This window comes from Bactrocera latifrons, unplaced genomic scaffold (genome assembly GCF_001853355.1).
Source record: "Bactrocera latifrons isolate USDA-ARS-PBARC rearing strain unplaced genomic scaffold, ASM185335v1 scaffold_71, whole genome shotgun sequence".
NCBI lineage: Eukaryota > Metazoa > Arthropoda > Insecta > Diptera > Tephritidae > Bactrocera > Bactrocera latifrons.
The window spans coordinates 879,476-905,280 of NW_017537390.1; the positions used below are offsets into that span (position 1 = coordinate 879,476).

At 33.0% G+C, this 25,805-nt stretch overlaps 1 protein-coding gene across 3 annotated transcripts in view; it reads left to right on the forward strand.

The window, feature by feature from the left end:
* The window catches only part of LOC108976003 (high mobility group protein DSP1), a 49,600-nt gene extending 24,226 nt beyond the window's left edge, over window positions 1-25,374 (forward strand). For 2 of the 3 annotated variants that reach the window (XM_018944870.1, XM_018944871.1), the window contains exons 3-6: window positions 13,627-13,788; window positions 20,663-20,826; window positions 20,931-21,105; window positions 21,213-25,374. In XM_018944870.1, the coding sequence (XP_018800415.1) occupies window positions 13,627-13,788; window positions 20,663-20,826; window positions 20,931-21,105; window positions 21,213-21,377 (666 nt within the window). In that variant the 3' untranslated portion in view covers window positions 21,378-25,374. The remainder of the gene's footprint in view (window positions 1-13,626; window positions 13,789-20,662; window positions 20,827-20,930; window positions 21,106-21,212) is intronic. The other variant, XR_001993914.1, reaches the window with a different exon arrangement.
* Window positions 25,375-25,805: the final 431 nt, after the last annotated feature.

Genomic DNA, 25,805 nt, shown 5'->3' on the forward strand with positions numbered 1-25,805 from the left:
AGACGAAGTTCGTGCATGAAATAAAACTTTGTGCAGCTGCCTTAAGACTGGTTTGATTGGTGGGCTGATTGCCGCTGCTGCCGTTTCTTTAGACACGGATGGCTGAGAAAATGTTGCAAGTTTCTTGGCACATGCATATACTCCCCGTATAGCTTGCAGTGTGCTTGTGTATATTTATGTGAAAATAATGGTTTTATAATTAAAGTACTGATATAAATTTGATATAAATGTCATAAATCGTTCGTTCGTTCGTTCAACGCTTTTGGTTTATGGGGCTAAAATCTTTGATTGTAGGTTACGATTTCTTTTGTTCTTCGCGATAATGACAGAAAATGGATTTATGGTGGAACGTAGAAAAGAACTGGTATTACTAACAAAAAATGATTAAAAAAATGTAAACGTAATTGGAAGAAGGGAAAGTATTTCAAGTAGATATGTATGCAACTGGTAATTTAAAATAGCCAAGTGATTTTTTTACTGTTAACTTTAAAAGTACGTAGGTTTCAAAGCGCTTTTTTTATATATGTAGATGAACGCTTTTAAACTTCTTAGTTAATAACGACTTGTTGTTTTTTAATTTTAAAGAGTAAGCTTTGATTGTCCAAATTTGTCCTGGAATGGAAAAAAAAACTTATAAATCTGGCTCTTATTTCATGTTTGTACAAAAATACACAATCCAAGAATTTTCTGCCAACAATTCCGGTCTTTTACGACAAATTGTTTTATATAGAAACATTTCAAAACGGTCGGTTGTATTCCTTATTATCTATTTGACCATGTGTCGAACGAATTTAAGGTAAATCGCAAAACGGTAATGGAAGAAGGCGATGAGTTGTGATTTTTGATCGCATTAGGCGTGGTTTTTACTCACAAATCCACTTCTCGTCACCATTAATGATGCGTTTGATGATTGTTGGGCTCTCAGCTACGCTTAAATGCTTAACTTTCTTTTGTGTCCTCTACACGACGTCGTTTTTGCAAAAGGTTAAGGCCATTTGGTACGAGTCCATCATTGGCATACATTGAATCGGTCTGTAAGAGATGTTGAAGTCCTCTACTCCACAAATTTTCGTAGTTAATAAAATTATGTAATTCAGAGTAGAAATCCCCGGAAATCGCACTAATTGACATAATAAGATTAAACTTCACACGAGCATAAAAAAGGTTATATTGGATGGTTTTGATCTAATACTCTTTGCTATATTTCGAGCAAGAGACTGATTCCACGCTTATCAAATTTTGCTTTCGCTTTATTTTAACGAGTTATCAATCTTGTATGAGGTCACGCATTATCCTGAACTTTTTTTTTACACTTTTTTTTATTATTAATTCTGGCCTCTTCTGTTTAAGGGCGTCACTCAATTTATTCGGATGATCACAACCCTCTTCAGAATTAATCGTGGTATTTTCGGGCAGAAGCTCAAAACAACCAACCCCTTTGAAATTCCACCAAATAGACATCATAAGCATTGTTTTGACTATCGGTCTTCATCCTTTTTGAAGTATGATCTCTTGCGCTTTATATTCTTGTAAAAAACTAAATTTTAGTCGCCAATAACAATGCATTTCAAAAATCACTTCTTTGACGTGTGATAAGCGAATTACCGTCGTTAATACGACGAAGAAAATTTCGTTTTGTAAGAGCATGAGGAAAATCCATATGTTCAGTTTTCGAAATTAATTCGCTTCTTATCGTTATTGTTGTTTGTAGTCCCCATTTGGATGGTAAGGATTCGCTAAGTGAGTGAGTTTGTGAGTGATTTCGAAACCAATCGTTCTTTCACTTTTCTTAAGTCCAAATGAAATGATCTTACAAAATGGTTTTCACTGAACTTTCCGATATGTCAACGATGCCAGAAGATCTCTGACTGTTAATTGTCGATTCTCAAGCATCAATTATTTTATTTTATGGACGTGTTGACCATCAGTTAATGGCTGTCCAGGAGTTGGTGCATCGTCAACGCGTTCTCGATCCTCTTTGAATAATTTGTATTAATCAACTGCGACAAACAATGAAGGCCTTTTCCAATATTCTGAACGTTTCGGCACCAGAAATTTTATTATATTAAATTACTCAGTCAATGACCCAACCAATCTAGGATATTTGGGGTTTGCGCGCGAAGTTTAAGCCGAATCAAATTTAATCAGATGGTACACCTGCTAAAAATTGTACATTTAGAATAAGAAGTCTATATTGTCCAATAATAAAAATATATACATTTTTGTATACAATACATATGTATATATGTATATAAAACACAAATTTCTTGCAAAAATGAACTGCAATCCTTGCCTTATTAAGGGCAAATAATATAAGGGATGAATGCTAATATTATTTCAATATTTAATGCACGGAAACTTTCGTACACCATGACCTAGTGCTACCGTATGTGTTGCCATCAAAACTTTTCTACCGCAACCATAAAAAACAATATATTTATTTTCATTAAGCCGGTTATTGCAATGTTGTGTTATTTACATTATTGAGCCACCCTCTAATATTGCCACTTAGAGTACTTAATCCCTTCCGTTGCTCTTCCTGTGATGAGCTAAACCGAATGTAACACACATTATGAAGGGTCACTTTTTCAATTATTCACTTGTTAGTTCATTGAATTTTATTGAACACAATTGCTGCACACAAAATCAAGTGTTGGAATTGCTACATAGAAACATATTTAGATATGTAGAGCAACAGTGAGTACGGTAATCATTTGTGCGCCCCTAACTAATGATTTATTGTTGATTGTGTTGTTGCTGTTTTTTCCATTAGACATAGTGGTTGGATATCATCTGATATTTTTGTTTGCCATTTTTATGTTGATGGTGTTTTGTAAAGCTATTGTTTTTATAAATTTTCCGGTAACAATCAGAAATCATCGACAGCATTTTAAAAATATGTTATATTATGGTAAAAATATTTTTTACCATAAAAGCCTTAACAGTAAGTAAAACAAATCACAAAAAAAAACTCATTGCTTAACTAGTTTGAATGAATTATAAATATATGAAAAAAATTATGAGGAATTTCGGCGTTCAAAAACTTAATAGTGTAACATTCGTGGCATTGAGTCAACGAGTTTTTGACATCTTTCGATGGAAATAGACTCACTGCGTTCTTCACAGCTATAATTGAATTGCGTGATCGATGTCGACTTACATTGGGATACTGTTTTCTTGACATCAGTTCACAAATTTTTTGTGGGGTTGATGTCAGTGGCCTGTGGCTGCCATTCCATTACCTTCTCATTCGTTTCCTCAAGCCACCTTTTAGCAACTTTACTTGTGTGCTTGGGATCGCTGTCCTGCTGAAACGTCCAAACTAGAGGAATATCTTCACTGGTATACGGCAGCATGGCTTTCTGGAGTATTTCGACATATGGATCATCAGTCATACTTTCCTTGAACTAATAAATGGGTCCTATACCTTGCCAAGAAAAGCATGCCTAAACCATGATATTCGCACCACTATGCTTTACCGTTTTTGTTGTATATTTCGGCTGGTATTCGGTATAGGATGTTGTCCGGATGGACGAAAACGCTCCAGCTCTGAAAGTATTCGACGCAGTACCCGCCGGGGGAAGCAGAGGAAGAGGAAGACCTCCACTCCGTTGGAAGGACCAAGTGGAGAAGGACCTGGCTTCACTTGGAATATCTAATTGGCGTCACGTAGCGAAAAGAAGAAACGACTGGCGCGCTGTTGTTAACTCGGCTATAATCGCGTAAGCGGTGTCTACGCCAATCAAGAAGAAGAAGATTCGGTATAGGGCGGACGTATTACATATTGTCGCGATCCTTTTCCGCCAAACTTATCAATCTTCGATTCGTCCGACCATAAAATGTTCCACCATTTTGTCGAAGACCAATTCAAATTTCCTTTAGCGAATCAAAGTCTTTGTTCAATATGTGTTTTAAGCAATAACGGCCCTTTTTATGGATCGGGTGTCCCCAAGTCATGATCACACAAATACCGGCATATAATTTAAATACTTCTAGGTACACTAAAGGCGCCTTTTACCTCTGTAGCAGCCGCAAATGGAATCTGCCTTGGGTATCTGACAATGGAGTTGACTTCTCATACTGTCATTTCTGGCTTGTTCCACTTTTTGTGGATGAGCAATTAAGAATATTTTGGACTTCGACATTAGTTTTGTCCTCAGAAAGCATTTTTTTTTTATCAGGGTGTGTTTCTCTTGTCTTTTCGACATTTCTAAATGAATAAAAATAAAATTTTAATATTAATATCGAAAACCCGTTATTTCTAAATTAAACTCCGTTATTTTTAAATTAAATAAAAAAAACGCTACTAAGATTTTGACTGACAGAAAACGGGTTGCAAATAAAAAGTCCCACAATTGTTACAAAACCAACAAGCCAAGCGAAACAAGTTGAAGCATGTTTTTATGTCAACATCTGATGGTAACTTTTTTTAAAATGCATCCCAACAAAAAATTGTAATAAAAAAGTATGATCACACATAAATATTAAATGAATGTCTAGCACTACTAAGAAATTGACCGCAACTGTGTATTGTGCTCTCAATCATTCATCTAATACTTAGATGATAAGTCGTCGAGTGTACCATAAATGTTTAGGTATGAGGCAACATTCAAGGAGAAGAAAATGTTATTTGTTTGTCAACATTAACCTCCATTGCCCTTATTGCAGCATTTTTTTTTTTGCTGTTTGCTCTTAATTTGCTTGTTATTTCGCTCTTTTCAAATGCAACAGGCGTAAGCAACAGTCAACCATAATGAAGTTAGAGTAATAGAAATATTTTAATGGCTTCTTTTTTCTTTTCTGAGACTTTTAGCAAATATAAAAGATAGTATGCGAGCGGGAAAGGTAAATGCTGTGTAAGCAGAAGAAAGTTTTCGAAGGTTTTCTTTGATTTGTGACGTGGTCTTGCCAATGTGATTTCGTTCTTTAAATGTTTCAATAATGCTATATAATAATTGTAATTGGTGATTTGGCCATTCCACTCTACTTTTAGGTTGGTCTCGGCTGATCGTGTGCAGTCTTCGAAAAAAAGTTCGCGTTTGGGCATATCCACTTTTAAGAACCGTCAAATAATTTTTTTGTGATTGTGAGCTCTTGCCACCCACTTAGCACTGATCCTTTGCTTCTCAAAATATTTATGAACGTCAAGTCCAACACTTACCTTTGATATCTTTTGTCTTTAGATTCAGGTTAGATATTACTCCACAATAAATACCATATAACATTACCATGAACACTATTCTCACTCATTTGTCTATAAAATTTCATTCTAACCCTCTTCGAATGAGTCAAATTTGCCAAGTGGTCAATTTTTATTAGTCAGCTTTCGGCTTTTATTACTACCACAGATATATTTAAATTTTGATAGCTTGCTACTTCAAACACTCTCCTCTCTTACTCCGCACATTTAGTTCTTTACCTTGTCTGTTTTCATTTTCATTTAAGCAAATTTTATTTACTTCGTTTTTGTATCTCGCTCTTGTATATGTTTGTGTATTTTTTCACCTAGTTTATTGTGCATTCGTACACATTATGTTCATTCAACCATTCATTCATTGATTTGCCCAACAAAATGAGGTATATTGCCTATGTGGCGTTAACTTGTTAGCAAAAAAAAGCAAAAATATTCCAAAAAGCGCACACAAAACAATAACAATAGTTTGTATGACAATCATAACATTGGCTAATTGCAACAGCACAAGCAACATCCAGCAGCAGCTTTATTGCGCAATAATAAGAGCTAATCGTTTGTAGATTTTATAGCATAAAAACGGAAATAAAAACAAGTGAGATATACATATATGGTACAAAGAATGCAAAAGATTTTTATGAATGAAAAGAAATATTTTTTTTAGTATTTAAAGTTTTTTTTTATAAACAAATGTACACCGATCAAGATGCGTTCCTCCTACATATAATTCCCGACTTAAACTCTAGTCCCAAAAACTTTTCACCAGCAAAATGTGTGTGAACGTTCGTTGTCGTGTGATGGAAAACAATTGCTCTCCAATTGGCCAAAGCGGGCAGCTCCTGAGCGATTGCTTTTTCAGTCATTTCAATTGTTGACACTACAGCTCCAAATTATGGGGTTACATGGTTTTCCTCGAGCAAATTCGTGGAAATCTGTGTTTCATAAATTCAAAAATTTAGTCAATTCCGTATTTCTTAAGTTAAATTCTGAACCACCCGATTATTTTTTTCTAATTTGGCGCCAATTTAATGTATGCCTATAAATCATGAATTTTTACTGCCAAGTTTACTAGCAATAAAAGCTTTAGAACACTACATGAAATTTTCTTATTTTTGCCCTTCTTTCTGCAAATTTCGTTGCCGGTCAGTTTTTGTTTCATGTTTACTTCCTCGTTATTTTTCTGGTGTAAATGTACATATGTATATACATCTGTAAACGTATATAATGAAAATTAGATTAAAGCTTTTGTGGGTGTTTGCAACCTCCAACCAGCCGGCAAACAAATACATACACAAGGCCTTAAGTAACAACAAAGCGCATAATAAAATATAATAATCACGAATTGTATTGTGTGCAAAGCAAAGCAAAAATAAAAATCTCAACTGCGACGATAATAACAAAAAATACATAAGTATACATACATATTAAGTGTGAATGTGCGTTGTATGAGCAACAGTCGCCTGCAGCAGTAATCATTGCTCTGTTGTTGTTGGTGTATAGGTATAAATCGACAAAGAAATATACTTACATACATAGATGCTTCTGTATATAACACTGCCAATATTTCCATTTAATATGTAGTGCTATTTCAACATCTCCTCTTTATGCATATTCGTGTGGGGATCCCTTGTTTTTGTATGCACATACATTTGTTGGTATTTGCCATCCAGTCGTACTGTTCGTCAGTTGGTTTTTATTTTGCTGACGTACATATGCATGTGTATGTGTGTGCATTAAAATTTCTTGTATTTCCTCACCGCAGCTATATGCGTGCTGTACACGCTGTTCTTGTATGTTATTTGTACATTTGTTGTTATACTAAATGCTCATATTTAAATTCTATTATGAATGTGATTTTTTGCTTTGTTGTATATACATACATACATATATCCACATGTAATTTCATTCATTGGTGTTGACTAGTCTGATTTGCCTGTTCATTCACTAATAACCGGCAGCGGCAGACAGTGAAAGCAACAACTACAACAACAATATCAATAACAACAAGAACAGTAACAATAATGGCATCAGTAATAGTCAATGAGCGAGTGAGTCGTCCAGGGCAGCCAAACAACCACTAAGTAGCTAGCTAGACAGCCAAAAAAGCCACCAGCAAGCCAGTCAGTCCGTCCGTTCGGCAGCCATTCACTAAGCCACATTGGTTTTGGTTTCGTCTGATTTGGTTGGTGTTTGCTGTGTTTTGTTAGTATTTTGTGATTGCTTTTATGGTATTATGCCGCCTTTGTTGTTATTGTTGTAGTTGATTTTTTCTCTGCACTAAATTTTATTGCTGTGAAATCTTTTTCATGCACTCGCTCTTGCTTTGTCATTATCACGTGAATGTGCTGATAGATATACAAACACACATACATACTTGAGTATATCTGTATATTCGTATTATGCATGTATTTACGTTTGTTGATATAGTTGCGCATACGTGGCGTAGCGCTGGCGTCAAACAGTCTGCCAACAGTTTGTCCAACAACTGTTCTTCGAGGTGGCAATTGCTTAGCTTTTAACTTGCCGTTTTTTTTTTATCTATATTTAATTTTTATGTGTACATATGTACCTACGTAAATACATATGTATTGTTTGCATGTCAATCTGTTATAATATGCACATCACTGTATAAAAATATGCACATGAGCACGGCTTTTGTTGGGTATGTGGTTCTGTGTGTGTTTGATTGCGCTGCGCTGGTGTTTTTGTTTTTTTGCTCCTCTTACATTTAGAGTCTACATTCTTGTCGTTTTTTTTTTTTGCTTTTGTTTATGCCGCTTGTAGGGGAGAAAATAAACGAAACTCACAAATGAGAATAAGCGAAGCCAGAAAAAGTATGTAATAAATTTTTATTCCTTTGTTCACACGCGCGCAACAGTTGGTTGTGTGTTCTGTTCGATTTTTTATTGTTTTCCAAGTTGCTGCGTTGTTTTGTTATTGTTCCTGTTGCTGTGGCTTCATTTTGGTTTAGTTTTTTTTTGTGGTTGACGTTGCCATAGTCAGCAACAGCAACACTTGGCGCTTCGACAGCGCCGCCAACGTTTTAGTCATTCCATTTTTGCTCGCAATCACAGGCGCCACACGTCACGCCATCCATACACTTTATGGTATATGTATGTATGGTGTTTAACGTTGTGTTGTGTCACTTTGCAGAATGCTGCGTTGAAATTTTGTATGCACATTTGTACACAGAACACTGATGCGCGCTCTACTACACACCTGAGTCACTCGTATTTAATTTTTTGTTTACTTTATGATTTTCTAGCAACTAAAAATACCGGCAGTTCAGTGTCATGGGTAGCTTGTTTGGATGCAAGTTTTATTTTAGAAAAAAAAAATAAATAAACGCTTGACACATGCACAAACCTACATATTTTAAAGCAGAATACGAATATGTATTGTGTTTGATTAGTCAATGAGGTTTGGCGTACTCACTAGAAATTTGCCGGCTGCCTGACCTACGACAATTATCGGTTTTTGTTTTTATTTCTCATTCGTTTTGCTCTGATACGCTGATCTGATTTGTTTGCTGATTAGACTTGACGATAACAATCGCACTGTTACTCCGCTGTACATAATAGTACATAATATGTTTGCTTGAATGAGAGAAATTTTCTGTGTTGTGTGCAGGTTAGGGCCTACATGGCGTATGATTAACATCAATTGTATTTATTTGTTTACAATGCAGCGTGTGTGTGTTTGTAGGTAGGTATTACATAGTACATTTGTTTGAATCTGATTTGGGTAATTTATGACATCATTAATCTGTCATTATATTGCACTTATAATTTGATATTACATTACATTACCGCAYTTAGGAGGGATATTGAAGGTGGGTGTGTAATTTTTGATTGCGATATTGATAGTTTTTAATTTTAAATTGTAATTTAGCATTTTTTTTAATATCTTATGTAGAAAAAAAAACATTTTTTTTGGAAATTATTAGGTCAAAACTCATGCATAAAGTTATTAAGATATTTCAATGTGGTTCTTATATTAAAATATGTGGCATTTACAACATTCATTTATTCACATTGGCTCGAATTTATTAGTTTAGTATAAATATAGCTGTGAGGTACAAGAGTACATTTTAAACATTCGTCCTTGCCGCGCCCCATACAGGGACAGCCCCATGCGGAGATGCGGGTGTCCGATTATGCGGATAATCACTGTATTTACTAGTCCGCGTCAGATGGGTTTTTCACCATAAAGTTGAATTTCTCGTTTCGAAAATATACAAGTACTGTTTTAACTCTGTCAATTTACCGGGTTCTGAGTGAATCTAAGGTCTTCCCTGTAGTTCAATCTAATTTATCGTTTCTTCCCATAACAATTTACTATTGAAACACTTTACGTAAGTTATATGTAAATGTATATGTAATATAATTTTTTGATTTCATTTTATATATTTTTTCAACTGTTATGACTAAACTGTTAGATAATTTTAATTGCGTTTCCGCTTGATGCTATTTGCTGACTAAGTCCTATGACATGCATCTGTGTTCTTATGTATGAGATACATTCTGACAAAAAAATACTCGGAAATTTTAAATAACATGCAAAATATTTAATTATTCATCAATATTTAAATAAAAAGCAGTCTTTGGCCAGATAAAATCCGGTGCGTAGAACCGGATGCCATGGGAATTGCGTGGGTGTTTGGTCAGTGGTATTCATTGCCTTTTTGGCTTTAAAATCGGTTGCAATCGTACTCCCTTTGAAAAAAATTCAGTTTTATGAAACGAGTCGAGCAAGAACGCGTTTCATACCTGAAATATCCGTCAAAATCATTCGAACGGACTAGCGAGAGCCGCCAAGCTCTCTTGCCATATCTCTAGCATTAGCCTGACGATTTTCCAACACCATATCCTTCACTTTTTTTATTATTTCATTAGTGGCGGGATGCACACGAAATTTGGTTAGAAATAAAAAATTTGAAATAAATTTTTATTCGATATTTTTATTTCTAAAAATTGTAACACACTACTCAGTTATACCGACTTCAGCAGCTGCTGTGAAAAAGCCGGTTGACAGATCGCGCTCATATTTTGATCAGCCCTACTAACTTAACCAAATATATTTTTTTTAAATATCATTTACCCGACGAATTTAATTACAATTTCCGGGTGCTTTTGTCTCAATGTATCGTTATATATGGTAAACCGTGTAAACGTATAAAACCTGATTTTCGTTGGAATTCGTAGCTGAATTTAGCTACAGTAGATTTCCTGTATCTGATTACTCACTGTTAGACAAAACAAACAACATTTTTACTTATGCGTAAACATTTAATTTTCAAAACATCGTCTTTCGTATTAATAAGAATCAATTACAGTGAAACTTCAATAACTCGTATTTGCAAGAGACCACAATTTAAATACGAGTTATGGAGTTTTTCAAGTTATCAAGTTATACAACTTATAGAGGCAACATACAGAATATACGAATTATGGAGTTTTTTTTTTATTTATTTTTTCTATTTTACATAAAACACAAGAAATGATGTTAAAAACGTACAGTTTTTTGTGAAAAAAAAAAAATACGAGTTGTAGAGGCTTTTGATATACATTTTTCAATTTTTGTCTCAAGAAAAATACGAGTTATCAAAGGGACCGAAATACATGCATTTTTCGCGAATTTTTCTAGGGACCGAAGAAATACTATGAAATATCAAGGTTTTTCGCTTATCGAGGTTACGACTTATCTGTAATATGCTATTGTTTCGCTATTGCCTCGTGATATAAATATGTACAGTGAAATTCCTCATAACCAGGCATCTACCGCAGCAGTATTTTGTTCGTAAATCAAGTAAATTTCCCTGCGGTGATCATTTTAAGTATTGGTCTTAAAAAACTTTCGCACAACACCACAAATTAATATGAAGTAAAAGAAACGGGAACCACAAATTATGCATAATTTTCTATACACATTTTATGAAATCTTGTCCATTTATCAGAGATAATTTTAACGAAATGTCACCTAAATAGTGTTTGTGTCCAGTCATTGGAACATATAAAATAATGCATATTTTTTATTGAAAAATCTAATATGTAAATCAACGATGTATAGCTTAAAGTAAAATTAAAAATATAGACTTCGGTCATTTTAAAAACATATCTTCGCAGCGTTTTTACGTGTAAATCACATTTTTTGCATAAGGTACAAATGTTGTGGTTAGATCAATAGAAATATGATGCAACATTACTATAATTGCACTTCTACAGAAAACTGGAAAAATAGTACGCAGCAGAGCGATCAGTCGTGTCATATTCAAAGTAAATAGAAACAATAAACTATTAAATAAAATGAAGAAAAATTTATTCAACGAAATGCATAAACGAATAAAATATACCTTATAACTTCAACTATTCTTCGGTTGAAACTATTCACTGCCTTGCCTTCATGAGTTGCAAATTGCAAATCGATTTCCCAACATCCTTTCATCTCTATGACAGTACCCTCATAAAATCCGTGTGCCAGCAGCAACTACACCATTTAGATAAAAACCTCAACATTTTCATCATCATCAACTGTATTTTCAGATATGCATGTGTGAATGCACGAATAATCGCCAACAGCGTTAGCCGCCTTGTCGGCATCACATTGTTCACCAGAGGGAATTAAATACGATATAATAAATAATTGCCCGACAGGCCACCTTCATATACCATATTATTACTCATCTTGTACAAAATATACATTGCACTTGCACTTAATCCACGGCATTGCTGCGACAGAGTTCTTGGTGACAGTGCAATAACGGTTTGGCTGCCTGGAAACTGACAACTTTGCTTCAACTCAGCGTCCTTTGCCTAGCTGTCTTCTTCTGGTAGCGCACAAAGCTTACATTTTATTTTAGCTATGAAAACTGCATACTATATACATACTGCATATTTATACTAAATGCAGTTAATGCTTAGTATACATATCTGAATATACTATATAGTAAGCATATATTATACATACTTTCGGTATATGTACATACAAATGTATATATGCATATATATTTTTGCTATCTTTCAATTCTTCTGTGCTATTTGCACTCCCTTCCACCGATATGTAAGCTTAGATATTTTCAAAACTCCCACACATTTGTGAGGCTGCAGGGCAATATGTACATGCACTTGTAGCTGCCATGAGTTTGGCTGGCTGTCTGCCTATCGTCACTTCATCACTGTCAACTTCAACACGAGCATCGACGCCGGCACCTTAATTATAAATATGGACACATGTATATAACATTATATGTATGTTTGTATGCATAGATGTCTTATACATGTGAATGTTGCTCAGCTTCCATTAAAATGTATATGTATATAGTATTTACTTATGTATTTGTATATGTGCAAAATCCTATGTAAAATGTAAATTTATTGTTTTATTGCTTGTGCTGCAAGTAAATTTTATGTTATATGCTTGAATACATGCATTTACAATACATAATTGGTATGTGTATATGCATAATTCGTTATTGATGCTATAAGATTCTATTGCGAAGCCATTTTTCATTTTGCTGGCTCGTCTCTGTCGTTATCTATTCATGTGTGTATATACATATGTATGTACAGAGATGCCACTTATGTCAGAAATAGATATTCAAAATAAATTAAAATAAGACAAAATGTTAACTTCGGTTGCCCTGAATAGCACACAAATAAAAAAGTACCAACTTAAATTTGATCGATCAGTTTATGTCAGCCATACGCTATAGTAGTTCCATCTAAACAATTTCTATGAAAATTGTACCGATGTCTTGGACAATAATCCATTTGCGTGAATATATTTTGATAGTTCACCTTATATGTCATCTATATGCTATTTCGGTTCGATGTCGGCGGTTCCGACAAATTCGTAAATTCTTGGGAAGAAAACGACATGTGCAAAAATTCAGATCGACATCTGAAATCTGAGGACATGACTAAATCTAAGTCATGATCTTTCGCTAAGTAATTTCGTTTGATGCCAACACTTCACACTTATTCTCATTTCTCATTTTCAGCAAATTTTACTGTTTTACAATCAAAAGGGTAAAAATGTAGTTCAAGCAGGGCGAAAATTATGTGATGTGTACTGAGAAGATGTGTTGAAGGTGGAAGGCCTCTTGAAGCCGATGTGGATAATGCGAATAAAGGCGTTGGTCGATACAAACCGTCGAGAACTCGAGAGGTTGATCAACGAATCGTGTTTAAAATGCACCAAACAATTAAATTTCTTAGCGCACGACTACTCAATACATTTTATAGGGCCTTCGACGGTCGTCTGTGTTACAATCTTCATTTCAAACTTTCAATATCACGAAGCTAACATATAAAAAAGTCGAAACATTCATAAGATAGGGTGGAGTTTTAGAATACAAAAATGTATTATTAAAACCACATGTAAATACATTTTTATTAATTTCATATTTTTTTATATTTTATTTCTCAAAAATATAGAGCACGATGATTCGTGGTGCTAAAGCTGATGCGAAGCCCCGAGGCCGTATGACAGCGTACGCTTACTTTGTGCAAACATGCCGAGAGGAGCACAAGAAGAAGCATCCCGATGAGACAGTCATCTTTGCCGAATTCTCCCGAAAGTGCGCTGAGAGATGGAAGGTAAGTTTGCTTAAATTTTCCCTAAAAAAAAAATCATCAAAATCATCAAAGTCATCTTGTGTTAATTTGGTAAATTAAATAATCGAAGAAGAAAGCATAAATATAAACAAAATGTGAACGTTATATATCTTACTACATAAGATTTTTCGGCTTATGTTCTTTAAAATATTGACTCGGGGTTTTTAGGCAAATTTTGGCCTGGTTTTTAATTTCGAGAAGCTTTTTTCTAAGAAGGCGAATCAATTTGATCCTAATCTCCTTTAAACAGAAAACTTTAATTAGATAAAGTTTGCAAAGATCAGTCATGTCCAATACAGTTTAATTTACTACAAAAGAAATCTGCTATAATCGCTCAACAATGATCTAAACTTTAAATATAATACATTGAATTTCATAGAAAATACAATCTTAATGACACTTTAATAAGTACATTGCTTATCTATATAATTATGTGTATATATATTACCATGTTTTACCAAAAATGTGGACGACTACGAAGTACTTGCCAAAAGTTTTAAAGTACATGCTTATTAGCACCATAATTCAATTATTATTAATTGTGCCTACTCCAACAAGAACAAAAATGTTTCTTTTGTCAATCCTAGCAGATATGGGCGCCTGTCGCCACTTAACTTTGTTATTTAAGTACTTACGCTTTCATCAATAAAAATAAGTAAAAAGATTTGATGAAAAACGCCGAACAATGGTTGAAAGTGAAAGCAAGAAGAGCGGCACCCACTTTGCTTCAAGATGTCCTTGCCAACACTTTTTTATGATTCGATGTTGTCGGAATTCTTTTATATATTTTTTATTGTTGTTATACATTACTTTACACTGTATTATATACACACACACACACTCACCGCTTTGTACTTTATTTAAATTGTTTGTCGGCTTTTATACATTCAAACATACATATATGCATATTTGTATGAAAAGTCTGTGCGAAAAATAATGCAAAAACGTATTGCAAGAACGAAAGGAGTTGAGGGTGTCGAGTGTTGTATGTATATATGTATGTACATGCTTTCCCCTCATAAGCAAAAACGATTATAGTGCGTTCACCGAACGTCGACCGGTGAAAAAAACGGCATGAGAGGTGTTTTTAAAAAAATATATTTAAGTGGCTGCCGGCAGCAATGCAATAAAAACAAAAATGAATATAGAAAGAAAGGATGAATTGGTCCTTAAGTTGACTGCACAAAATAAAGTGAAAGAAAAAATAAATTGAAAGAAGAATTGCTGAAAGGGTAATGTAAAAAAAATACTGGTAGGACCCTGAAAGTCAAAAGGGCATAGGACGGGATGAAGTGTGATCGGCGATGACGACAGCGATGCGAGGCAGCAGAAGAGCTTTTAAAAATATTCTTGGTATACTAGTATACACAATACATACTTATATATGTACATACACATTCGCTTACTTGTGTGTGCAGGTGCATGTAAAATTATTTGGTGTGGAAGCAGGCGGCAACGCTTGGAAAACATGAATTCATTTAATGACGGAAATGCAATTCTGTAGATGCCCCTCACTTTTATTGCGCTCTTCTTATTCAGACGGTTCACACACTCTACACACATACTATATGAGAGTGTGTTGTTGACCGTCTGCAACATAACCATTTGCCTTTCAACATCAACGTCCTGCTGCATTTGAAAACTGTTGAAGTGTAGACTCGTCGCTATGTAAGGAGGACGATGACAACATCCATGCATAGCAAAGTTTTATAAAACCTAAAGATAGAACCGGGGAAGGATAGCTGTAGTTGGCGGGTTCACCTGTAGTTTACAAACGATATGCCTATTCGTATGGTTGATTTTTGTGAGCGAAGTATTTGGAAGTTCAAGAAATTTTATGGTTAGGTGGGAGGTTACGTAAAAGTGTGGATATTGAAAGTAAACAGTGTATATTAGCGACTTATTGTTGTGTAACCTAAATTTATAACATTCTGAGTTGCATTTTTGTCCATAACACGAAATTAGTAATACCAAGAGACCCTACAAAGTATATATGTACATACATGTATATAACTGGTCAGCATTAAGTGCTGAATAGATTTAGTCTGAATGTATAAAATTCGACATCGGACCTCTATTGCGTATATGTAGCTGCTGCTACAAACTAAAAACTCTTTTTTTGAATGTCCTAATCCGTTCTTAAGTCAGATGAAGCATATTCATATATTTAATTACTTGTTTTTTATGATTCCGTTTGGGATGCTGTGATTCGTATTTTATTAATGCAACATATACTATATAAGATATAAAGAGACAAATCTGCAGCGTTGCTTTTACTAATAATCAGTAATATGAAAGTTGTGCCATCCATATAGATTAATTTTTGTGTCACATTGCTTGCCGGATTTTATACATAAATACCCAAGTACGAATAGTGTAGCATATATCGATATATGTATATTGTTTTTGTACGTGTGTGTGTATAGGGTATTTTAAGGGTGGCTTTAACAACACATCACCACTGCTGTCGTCATCACAATCTGGCTTACACAAAAATCAATGCCAGAATGTTATTTTTCCACCCATTCTTCCACCACATTAAATATTTCTCTTAGTTTTGCCTTTCTCTCTTTTTACTGTACTACTCACTTATTATTTTAAAATTCTGCGCAATGGCATATGCTCTGTCCACCATCTTCTCCGTCGTTGAGGCAATAGCGAGAGGAAGTTTGCCACTCAAAAATCCAGCAATAACTAAGTCCTGCCCTTGTACCATATATAAAATATATACATATACCTGGGGTTTTTGCTGAATTTAGGTATATTAGGTATAAGTATATGCTATATAAAGTAATTGCGTCGTTTTCAGATTGCACGTAGTCCAATGGATCAAAGACTGTTACCCCCATGGTTTGGAAACCCTTTGCATTTAAAAAAAGTAAATTTTTATTTAATACATTTATTTTAAATCACGGCTTATGGTTTTGAAATTTCTGCAATGTAAAATGCAATTCAAAACTTATGTTCCGATTTTACAAATTTTCAAGTTTTTTTTAAATAAAAAAAATTAACAGATTTCTTTCACTATTTCTTAAAAGCTGATAGAAGTCCAAAATAATGTTCGCTTAAGCTTTAAGGTTTTATATATTTAATCTCCTGTTTTAAAATATAAATATATTTATCTGACGCCAACAAAAAAGAATAACATTGTTTTGAAAATTCGGAATAATTTTTATAAAGTCAATACTTATATAAAAAAATATTATATTTCAACCAAACAACTCTATTGACAGGTATGACAGTTAATCTGAAAGGATTCGCTTGAATTTGATGTTGTTAACAACATCATCAGACAGTGTCACATTTCATAAAAACATAAAAAGTTTATTCATACATTGAAGGTTAATTTTGCTAGAATCTGATATCAAGGGAAATACATGTAGACATACATAATACCATACATATTTGTTTGTGTGGCATTGTCTTTTTTTCACTTCAGCACTTTGCTTCATAGTTCGGTCAACTTCAAACGTCTAAGGTGAAAAGTGGGTGGATTGGGTGCCGGGTGGATTGCTTAAGTCCACTATATACTACATAAGTACATATTTATATCTAGGTATTTTGTACATATGTATGTATGTATGTAAAACTGCACATAACATGTTCAGGGGTCGCTCTGTTGAGTAGTGTCAGCTGGGGTTGCCACTGCGAGTGGTGGAAATTATGGGCTGGGTTTTTGGCTGGTTCTGTTGGTTTGTGTCGTTGTTCGTGGCTTTTTTTTTTTATTGGCGTTGAGACGAAAGAGGAAATTTAATGGCAAATAGTGTAATATGAAGCTTTCAGCTTTTGGCTTTAAATCTGAAAAAGAGCAGTTTTATAGCTAATCAAGAAATTAAAGCGAAATACGAACTGATTGTGATTCTAATGAATGACTTTTAAGGAGCTGATTAACGGAAAAAGTGTAAATTATGGTTGAATTAAGAAAAAAGTGACATATGCTAATACATTTGCTGCTTTTAAATGCGTATAAATTAGATAAATCCTATAGATAAACTGAAATATAAAACTTGCTCACACGTGACATGTCCGTGCCTCTATGACCACTTTCTTTTTCATGCGTTAATATGTTTCGTAGCGCTCCGCACAATTAATTTCCACAAACTACGCTCCTGACCATTAGAAATACCTTTTCCATGCCACATAACCCAACAAGATAAATTGAAAGGGTGGTGAAGGCAATTTATCCTTTTTAATGCAGAAAGCACATATTCGTTAATAAAACTGATGAGGCGATAGAGCGGATGTTACTAAGAACGTGCGCTGATTGTAAAAGCTATAAAATTTAACTTTGACTCCAACGACACAAGGATGAAATGGACGATAAGAGGACATGACTGTTGGCATTGCGTAGTATAAAATGAACTTTTCCAAGCAAATTAAAACTTGAATCATGCAATACTGCTGCTTTCGTATGCTGGTCAGTATAGTAGACGTGAAGGGTGCAATAAAGCTTCGATACTTCAATATATACATACATATGTACATACATACACATATGTATCAGCTAATTGAAAATATAAATTTATTCCTTAAAAACTAAAGATTACATACAAAAACTTAATTTTTATTTGTCAGCTTTCATCTACAGTAGGTAGAAAAAATAAGTTATCGAAACAACCAGCGCTGTTTGAAACGCTCTATACTTTTTCGCTTAATTGAATATAATTTGTTTTTGGTATATGTTCGGAAAGTACCGTTATCAAAGTGCCGCAATTATCAAGTGCCGAAAAAGTAAGTTTCCAAGTACAATAATTATTGTTTTTTCATATTAAAACTTGAAAATAAATTACAAAAACGCATAAAACGTGCAAGAATTGCTTATTTTACAAATTGTGAAATTGAAGTTTTCGTTTTTTTTTTAAATTTAATTTTTTGAAATATTAAGGCGATTTTTTTACGGTAAATTAAAGAAAAACTGAAAATGAAAAGTGAATTTAAATATTTAACGAATGAAGAATGTTCAACCATAATTAATTCGCATAAAGATGGTCATACGCAGCGTTGTATTACTGAAAAATTTAATAAAAGGAGGTGGCGATAAGGAAAGTTACTGTCGGCACCAACAAAGAAAATTGAGTCAACAGGAAGACGAAGCAAGGGCGCCCCAAAAATAACAACGTTGATAAACGAATTGTGGATATTTCCAATTCTGATCCCTTCAAATCAGTTTCAAAAATTCGTGCATAGCTTATAAAAGAAGGCATGAATGCCCCCTCAGTGCACACTGTCCTTAACAGATTGCGCCAAACCAATATTCACAGCCGCGTTGGAAGAAAGTTACTCTACATAAATGAAGCAAATAAAAAAAAAACGGCAAGCTTTTTATAAAGAGCACATATTAAAATCTTAAAATGTTATTCATAAAGTGCTGTTGACTGATGAATCGATGATTTGTCTTCGTTATTGCCTCTGTATGATTTAAGTTTGGTGCTCACCCGAACAAGAAGTATGATAGAAGTACACTCTACCCACAGTTAAGTCGGTGGAAATGGGCTTAATGCTTTGGAGATGTTTATCTGCGAATGGCCCTGGAAAAATTGTAAATCTGGAAGGAAGAGTAACTGCTGCAGTTTATTTAAATATTTTAAAGGAGCACGCTATCCCGGGGAGTCACCGACTAATTGGGGCGGATATCCTTCTTTAACACAACAATGCGCCCATTCATACTGCAAAAATCATCACAGAACTTTACAAAATGAAAATGTGGGTGTATTGAAACGGCCTCCTCAAAGCCCTGACTTTTCACCAATTGAAAAAGCTTGGGCAATCGTTAAATTGCGTATAACTGAGGAGAAACCCTAAAACCTGGTTGATTTCAAGAACTGCATCTATAACATTTGGAATAATTTTCCTCAAAATTAGTGTTTGAAGCTTGCCAACTTCATGAAATTACGATTAGGTCAACTAGCAAGACGTAATTATGAACATTGTGGATATTAAACAATTTGATAACTTATTTTTCCTACATGCAATTTACTGTATATGTGTATTTTTTCTTTTTATAAAAGCTGTGAACTTCTCTTTTGTTTTAAAATTACTTTAATTAGATACTTTGAAATGTGGTCTCAATAAAAAAAAATGTTTCATTTAAAAAATATAAACTATTATATATATATATATATATTTTATTTATTTCTCTGATTTAATTTCACTTTGATAACTTACTTTTTCTACCTACTGTATATGCTATAGCGGTCCGCCGATCTGTATAATTTCTTCAGAGATTGCCTTGAGCATCCATGTAAAATTTCGTGAAGATATCCCGTTAACTAAAAAGTTTTCCATTCAAAGACTGGTTTTTGATTGATCAAATTGTATTACTTGACTACGTCGACGCCATCGAACACTACGCCGACAGACAAGACAGACAGACTCGCCAAATAATAAAGTTTTCCATACAAGGATATATGGAGATATGCATGTATGTATATCCCATATTATTGGTCCGATACAGGCGATTCCGACAAATGATCAGCTTTTGTCGTGTGTAAAACTTCAGATCGATATGTCAAACACAGATGAGCTAGTTAGCTTTTAGTTGATGAACTAGAAAAATAAATTACATATTCCTGTTTTTGGTATTTGTAAAAATATTATTAGTTTTTATAACTGTTAATATTGTGGCACAATTTATTAAGTCGTTTGTTGTTGTAGCAGTATATCAATTAAATAGTTCTTGGGGCATACTAACAGTTATGTATCGTTCGTGTCGTTCACCTACAGTTTTAAAATATTTTGATTTTATTTACTAAAGAAACAACTTTGGTGGTTCTCTCCGATGTAGATATTGCATATTTTTAATTATTCCATCGTTTTCCTATTTTATACTAATTATTTTGCACATTTGATTTTTCAGACAATGGTGGATAAGGAGAAGAAGCGCTTCCATGAGATGGCCGAAAAAGATAAGGCGCGATATGAGATGGAGATGCAAAATTATGTACCGCCCAAAGGAACGGTGGTAGGACGTGGCAAGAAGAGGAAAATGATTAAGGACCCGAACGCGCCGAAAAGATCATTGTGAGTTCGTAGCTAACAATGCATTCATTAAACTTTTACAATTCACTAACCTTTCACCGTGGAATATAAAATCTAATTAAATGATATTTCTTTGAATATTTTAGATCTGCATTCTTTTGGTTTTGCAATGATGAACGTAACAAAGTTAAAGCTGCGAATCCAGAGTATGGTGTTGGCGATATAGCCAAGGAGCTCGGCCGTAAATGGTCTGATGTGGAACCAGAGGTTAAACAAAAGTACGAGTTAATGGCTGAGAAGGACAAGGCGCGCTATGAGCGGGTAAGTGTAACCATTTGCAAATCATTTAATTTGCTTTTATGGTGGAAAGCGGTCATGTAATGATTCAATATAATTACTTGTATTATAATAATATTAATAAATTGCAGGAAATGACCGAGTACAAAACTAGCGGGAAAATACCGATGTCCGCGCCTTCAATGCAAGCACAGCAGGCTGCAGCGCAGAAAGCAGCGTTACTTGCTGCAAGTTCGCAGCAGCATGAGGAGCATGGAGACGATGATGGCGACGGCGATGATGATGAAAATCAATAGATTTAAGCAAATACAAAATAAACAAAGAAAAAGTAGAAGGATGAGCATATAAGATAAAAAAAAAACAAAAGAAAAATAAACAAAAAAAGAAAGAATTAACAATTTTCCACTCAAAAAAGAAAATGGAACTTATATAACGTAATATTTAAGTGAATAAAACCAGAAATATTGAATGAGACATAGAAATCAAGCAAAAAGTTACAAATATTAAAACAATAAAACAGACGAGAATTAAAACAAAAGTAATGAAATTTAACAGGGAGATAGTACATACAACTATGTAAAATACAAAACGTAGTATATATGTATGCCGCAAATGAAAAATCAAAGCTAAAAGTAGTTGTAACTCCAGCAAGCACTATCAAGGAAATCCAAGCCACAATATGCTAAAAAAGTAACAATACTTTAAATCAACACTGCTTTTAAAAATCATGGCGGCACATACAACCGACACAAGTAGGTACATCATACATTCATTTGTTATTAAATTTTCATTAAACCATCAACCAACTGCATACGGTTTTTTAAACAGTGAAGACTCCAAATAATCTACTCCCCAAAACAAAAATTACTACTCATTTTAAGTGTTGAAATACACACAAGCGATCAACATAATAGCAAATATTAGAAAAAAAAGATACAACACAAAACAAGCATGACTCACCAATAATAGTTAGTTGACATCGTTTGAAGAGTAGAAATAGCGGCATCTTTGAATAATAATGGCAAACAACTCAGATACGATTATTTTATAATTAAAAATATTGTTTCGATTAATTTGATTTATTGTAACATTAGCAATAAATGTTAGGATTAAAGAGAGACACTCATAGTTTAGGGGCAAATAAGAAGAAAAATAAAGAGAAAATATAATGAAGAAGTCAATATAAAAGTGGCGTATGCGCTTCACTTAAAATGCCAACGCAATAGGATTTATTATTTTATCATCACACCGATTATTATTGGCAGTTATTATTATTATTTTTCAAAACTAGCATTTAATGTTGATATAAAACGAAATTACAAAAAAAAAATATATAAAAACACAAACAAAAAATAGAAATTCCAATTTTTCGTTGGTTTAGCGTGTAAAAACGAAATACATATTTTATATTTACTATTTCAAAATCATACAACATAAACATTTAAAGAAATGTTTAGAAAAGGACAACTGAAAATAAAAAAATATTTTGAAATATTTTTATAAATACATAAGTGCGGTTGAATTGCTGTATGAAAACTATGTACGAGTATCTCGAATGTGAATATATTTTGAGGCGATTATTACATACATATATTACATACTATGTATAACTGCTAGCCACAATACATGCATATATGAATAAGCAACAGTTATATAGTTGTATACTACACTCATACAGCAGCAAAAAATACAATAAGAAACAATATATAAAAATAAATTTATATAATGTACGATAAGATTTAGAATATACGTATGGTGAAAACCCAAAAAAAACTATGCAATTTTTTTCACAAATCACCTTTGGCAATCGCTTGGGGTTTAAACAATATTACGGATTCTTTCAGAATTTAATTTTTCGTTAAATTTTTGAAAACATGAAGACAATAGTGTTTATTTCATATTTTCCGAAATAGTGTATGACCATTTTTGTGCAAGGTAAAGTTTAATATTTGAAAACTTATTAAATTTAATCACTACAATCGCGTTTTATTCGCCGTATGATTACTAAACTTCACTCAGAATATTTTCAAATTAAAAAAACGCACTTTCAAATAATTTAAGTTCAAAATACCTTATCTCTTTCCGGTAAGTTTATGGATAAACACTTCAAAAAAATAAAAAGGGACATCTGCAGGTATCAAGATAGTGTAAATATATTATCTAAAATTAATATTAACATGAAACTTAAGGGAATAGTCGAAAAGACATATATGAACGGAAGATACAAGTTTTAATTTGCAGAGAGCGGGTGGTAAACTTATTGATTAATGTTTTGCGAAAACGGAAAAAATTAACAAAGTTTTCGGAAAACACCTTTTATTTGCATTAAATTCTATGACACTAAAAACGTTCAAAATTTATTTTAGGACTGGACTGAATGTTTAAAATTTATTTTTGTTGCTCATATAAAAATGAAATGAAATATAGAGTTGGGGATGTTCGGTCAAGCAAATAACAGCACCAATATTGCGACACTGTACTTTTTCTGCAGATAGTGTAACATTTTTTCGTCAAATATGACACCTTGCAGCAGTGACCGAGAGTCGAACATCCCCTTTGTTGGCAATCACTTTTGTTTGAAATTCAGTTAATAAATGATCATAAAGCTTTAATTTTGTAGTTATATTATAAATTTTAGAAAGTGATAGAGATGAAGTCATCATTTTGGGTATATTCAAGCATTTATTTGTTAAAAATGTGCTGTGCTGTAATTTTTTGTGCAAAATACTATACATTTCGATAATTTATGGCAACCAATTTTTTTGTCGTCGTTAACAATAAATTACAAAATGCAAAATTAATCTCTTTATTATCATATCTTTAAATACAAATTTTGTTTTGTTTAACTTTAGATAAAACACAAAACTTAAAAAATAAATTATTTGAAATACACAATTTTTCAGAAGTATTTCTTATGGTTATTTGCAGGAGGAGGTATTTGTTTGTTATTGGTCATGACGACAAGAAATAAATTTAAAACGCCAAATTAAAAAGAAAAAATTGCCACACATTTGCACATTTTAATAATGGTAGCTTTTACCGTACTATGTTGTATAACTTATTTATTGCTTTCGATTTCTTTATAATCTTTTGTATTTGTAATTATCACTATTGGTTTTTTAATGCTAAACATTTCACATTTTTGTTACTATTTTTTCAAAAATCAAAATTTTTATTGCTCTTTATCTTATTTTTTTTTTTAATTTCTTATTAATGCCACCGCGTTCATCTTCGGTTAGTTCGTGTACTACTCGTATGTGTATATTACTAGTATACCGAAACTCTTGTATATATGTATGTATATAATTGTACAATGCATTATACGTCGTATGTATGCATTTTTCATTCAAACCACATAAAACATAAAAAAATAACGGATAAAATTAAAAATTATGTAAAAAATGAATATGAAATGCAAACTACTTCAGGCTCGACAGATTCCTATTAAATTTAACGATTATAAAAAATCAAATGTCAAAGAATTGCAGTAGAGGACATACGTACATATACACTCACGTAAATTTACTACATAATATTAGGTAATATTAGTAATAAAAACAACAAGAACTTTAATTGAAAGTAATCACAAAAACAAGCAATGATTTTTTGTACATACATATGCAGATCGATTAGGAATAATGCGACCTCAAAGTTTTGGGATTATTCATGTACATATGTACGTATACATACGCTTATTCGATTGCAGTTATTGACATATGGAGTTGTCAGTTTTTTTTATGTTTTCAAATTTTTTGTCGTACATTATATTATATTTATAGTTAAACGCGTTTTCTTTATCAACAAGGATTAAGTAAACAGTTGAATTTCGCAGCAGAGAAGAAGTCCGTGCATGGTTGCTTTATGCATTTAACTCAATTTTACTTTCGAAGATTACTAAGATGAGATTTTATTTTATTCATATGTATATTTTTTATGCCTCTAAATTAGATTTGCTCTCTCTCGAAATCCTTGGCAAATAATGAACACCAAACTTTCACTACAATAGAAAGCAATATACACATACACACATGCACACAATCAACGTCTAAAGCGAAATTTTAACAAATTTCCAAAATGCGACTTGCACCAGATATAAGGTGAATAGTTACAATAGCGCGTTGCAAAGACAGACTGAAATATCGGGGAGGGTTATGATAGGTAGTAAAGCTGAATGAGCGTTGTTTGTGGCAGTTTAGCCGACACTAATGCCTATATTTACAAACATGCATACTTAATTGAATAACACCAACCAACAAATATATAAATTTAATAAAATGAAAAATAAGAAAACAATAAAAAAATGAAAGGCAGTAACAAACACAGTGTACACATAATGAAAAAATATAATTTTTTAGCGTAGAAAAACAAAGTAAAAATTAAAAGAAAACCATGTATTTGTAGCTTTTTCTTCCAGACCCAAGAGCAGTGTTTATTTTTATTGAAACATAAAAGTATATGAAATGCTCTTATAACAATAAGTTCAACGTTAAATAAAATTATAGTTGTTAACTAAAAACAAAAACAAACAAAAAACAAGTATGCGTGCGTTTGTGTTAGAGTAAAAAACAAAGAATATAAAATCTGAACTTATAATTTATAGGCATACATATTGATTATTTTAGTTTCTCTTTATTACTATTTATAAGTTAAAAGCCTGTGCAAGTAGAATTAATGCGGGTCAAAAGAGTTTTTAAATTACAAAATATGCAAGAGTGTGTAAAAAT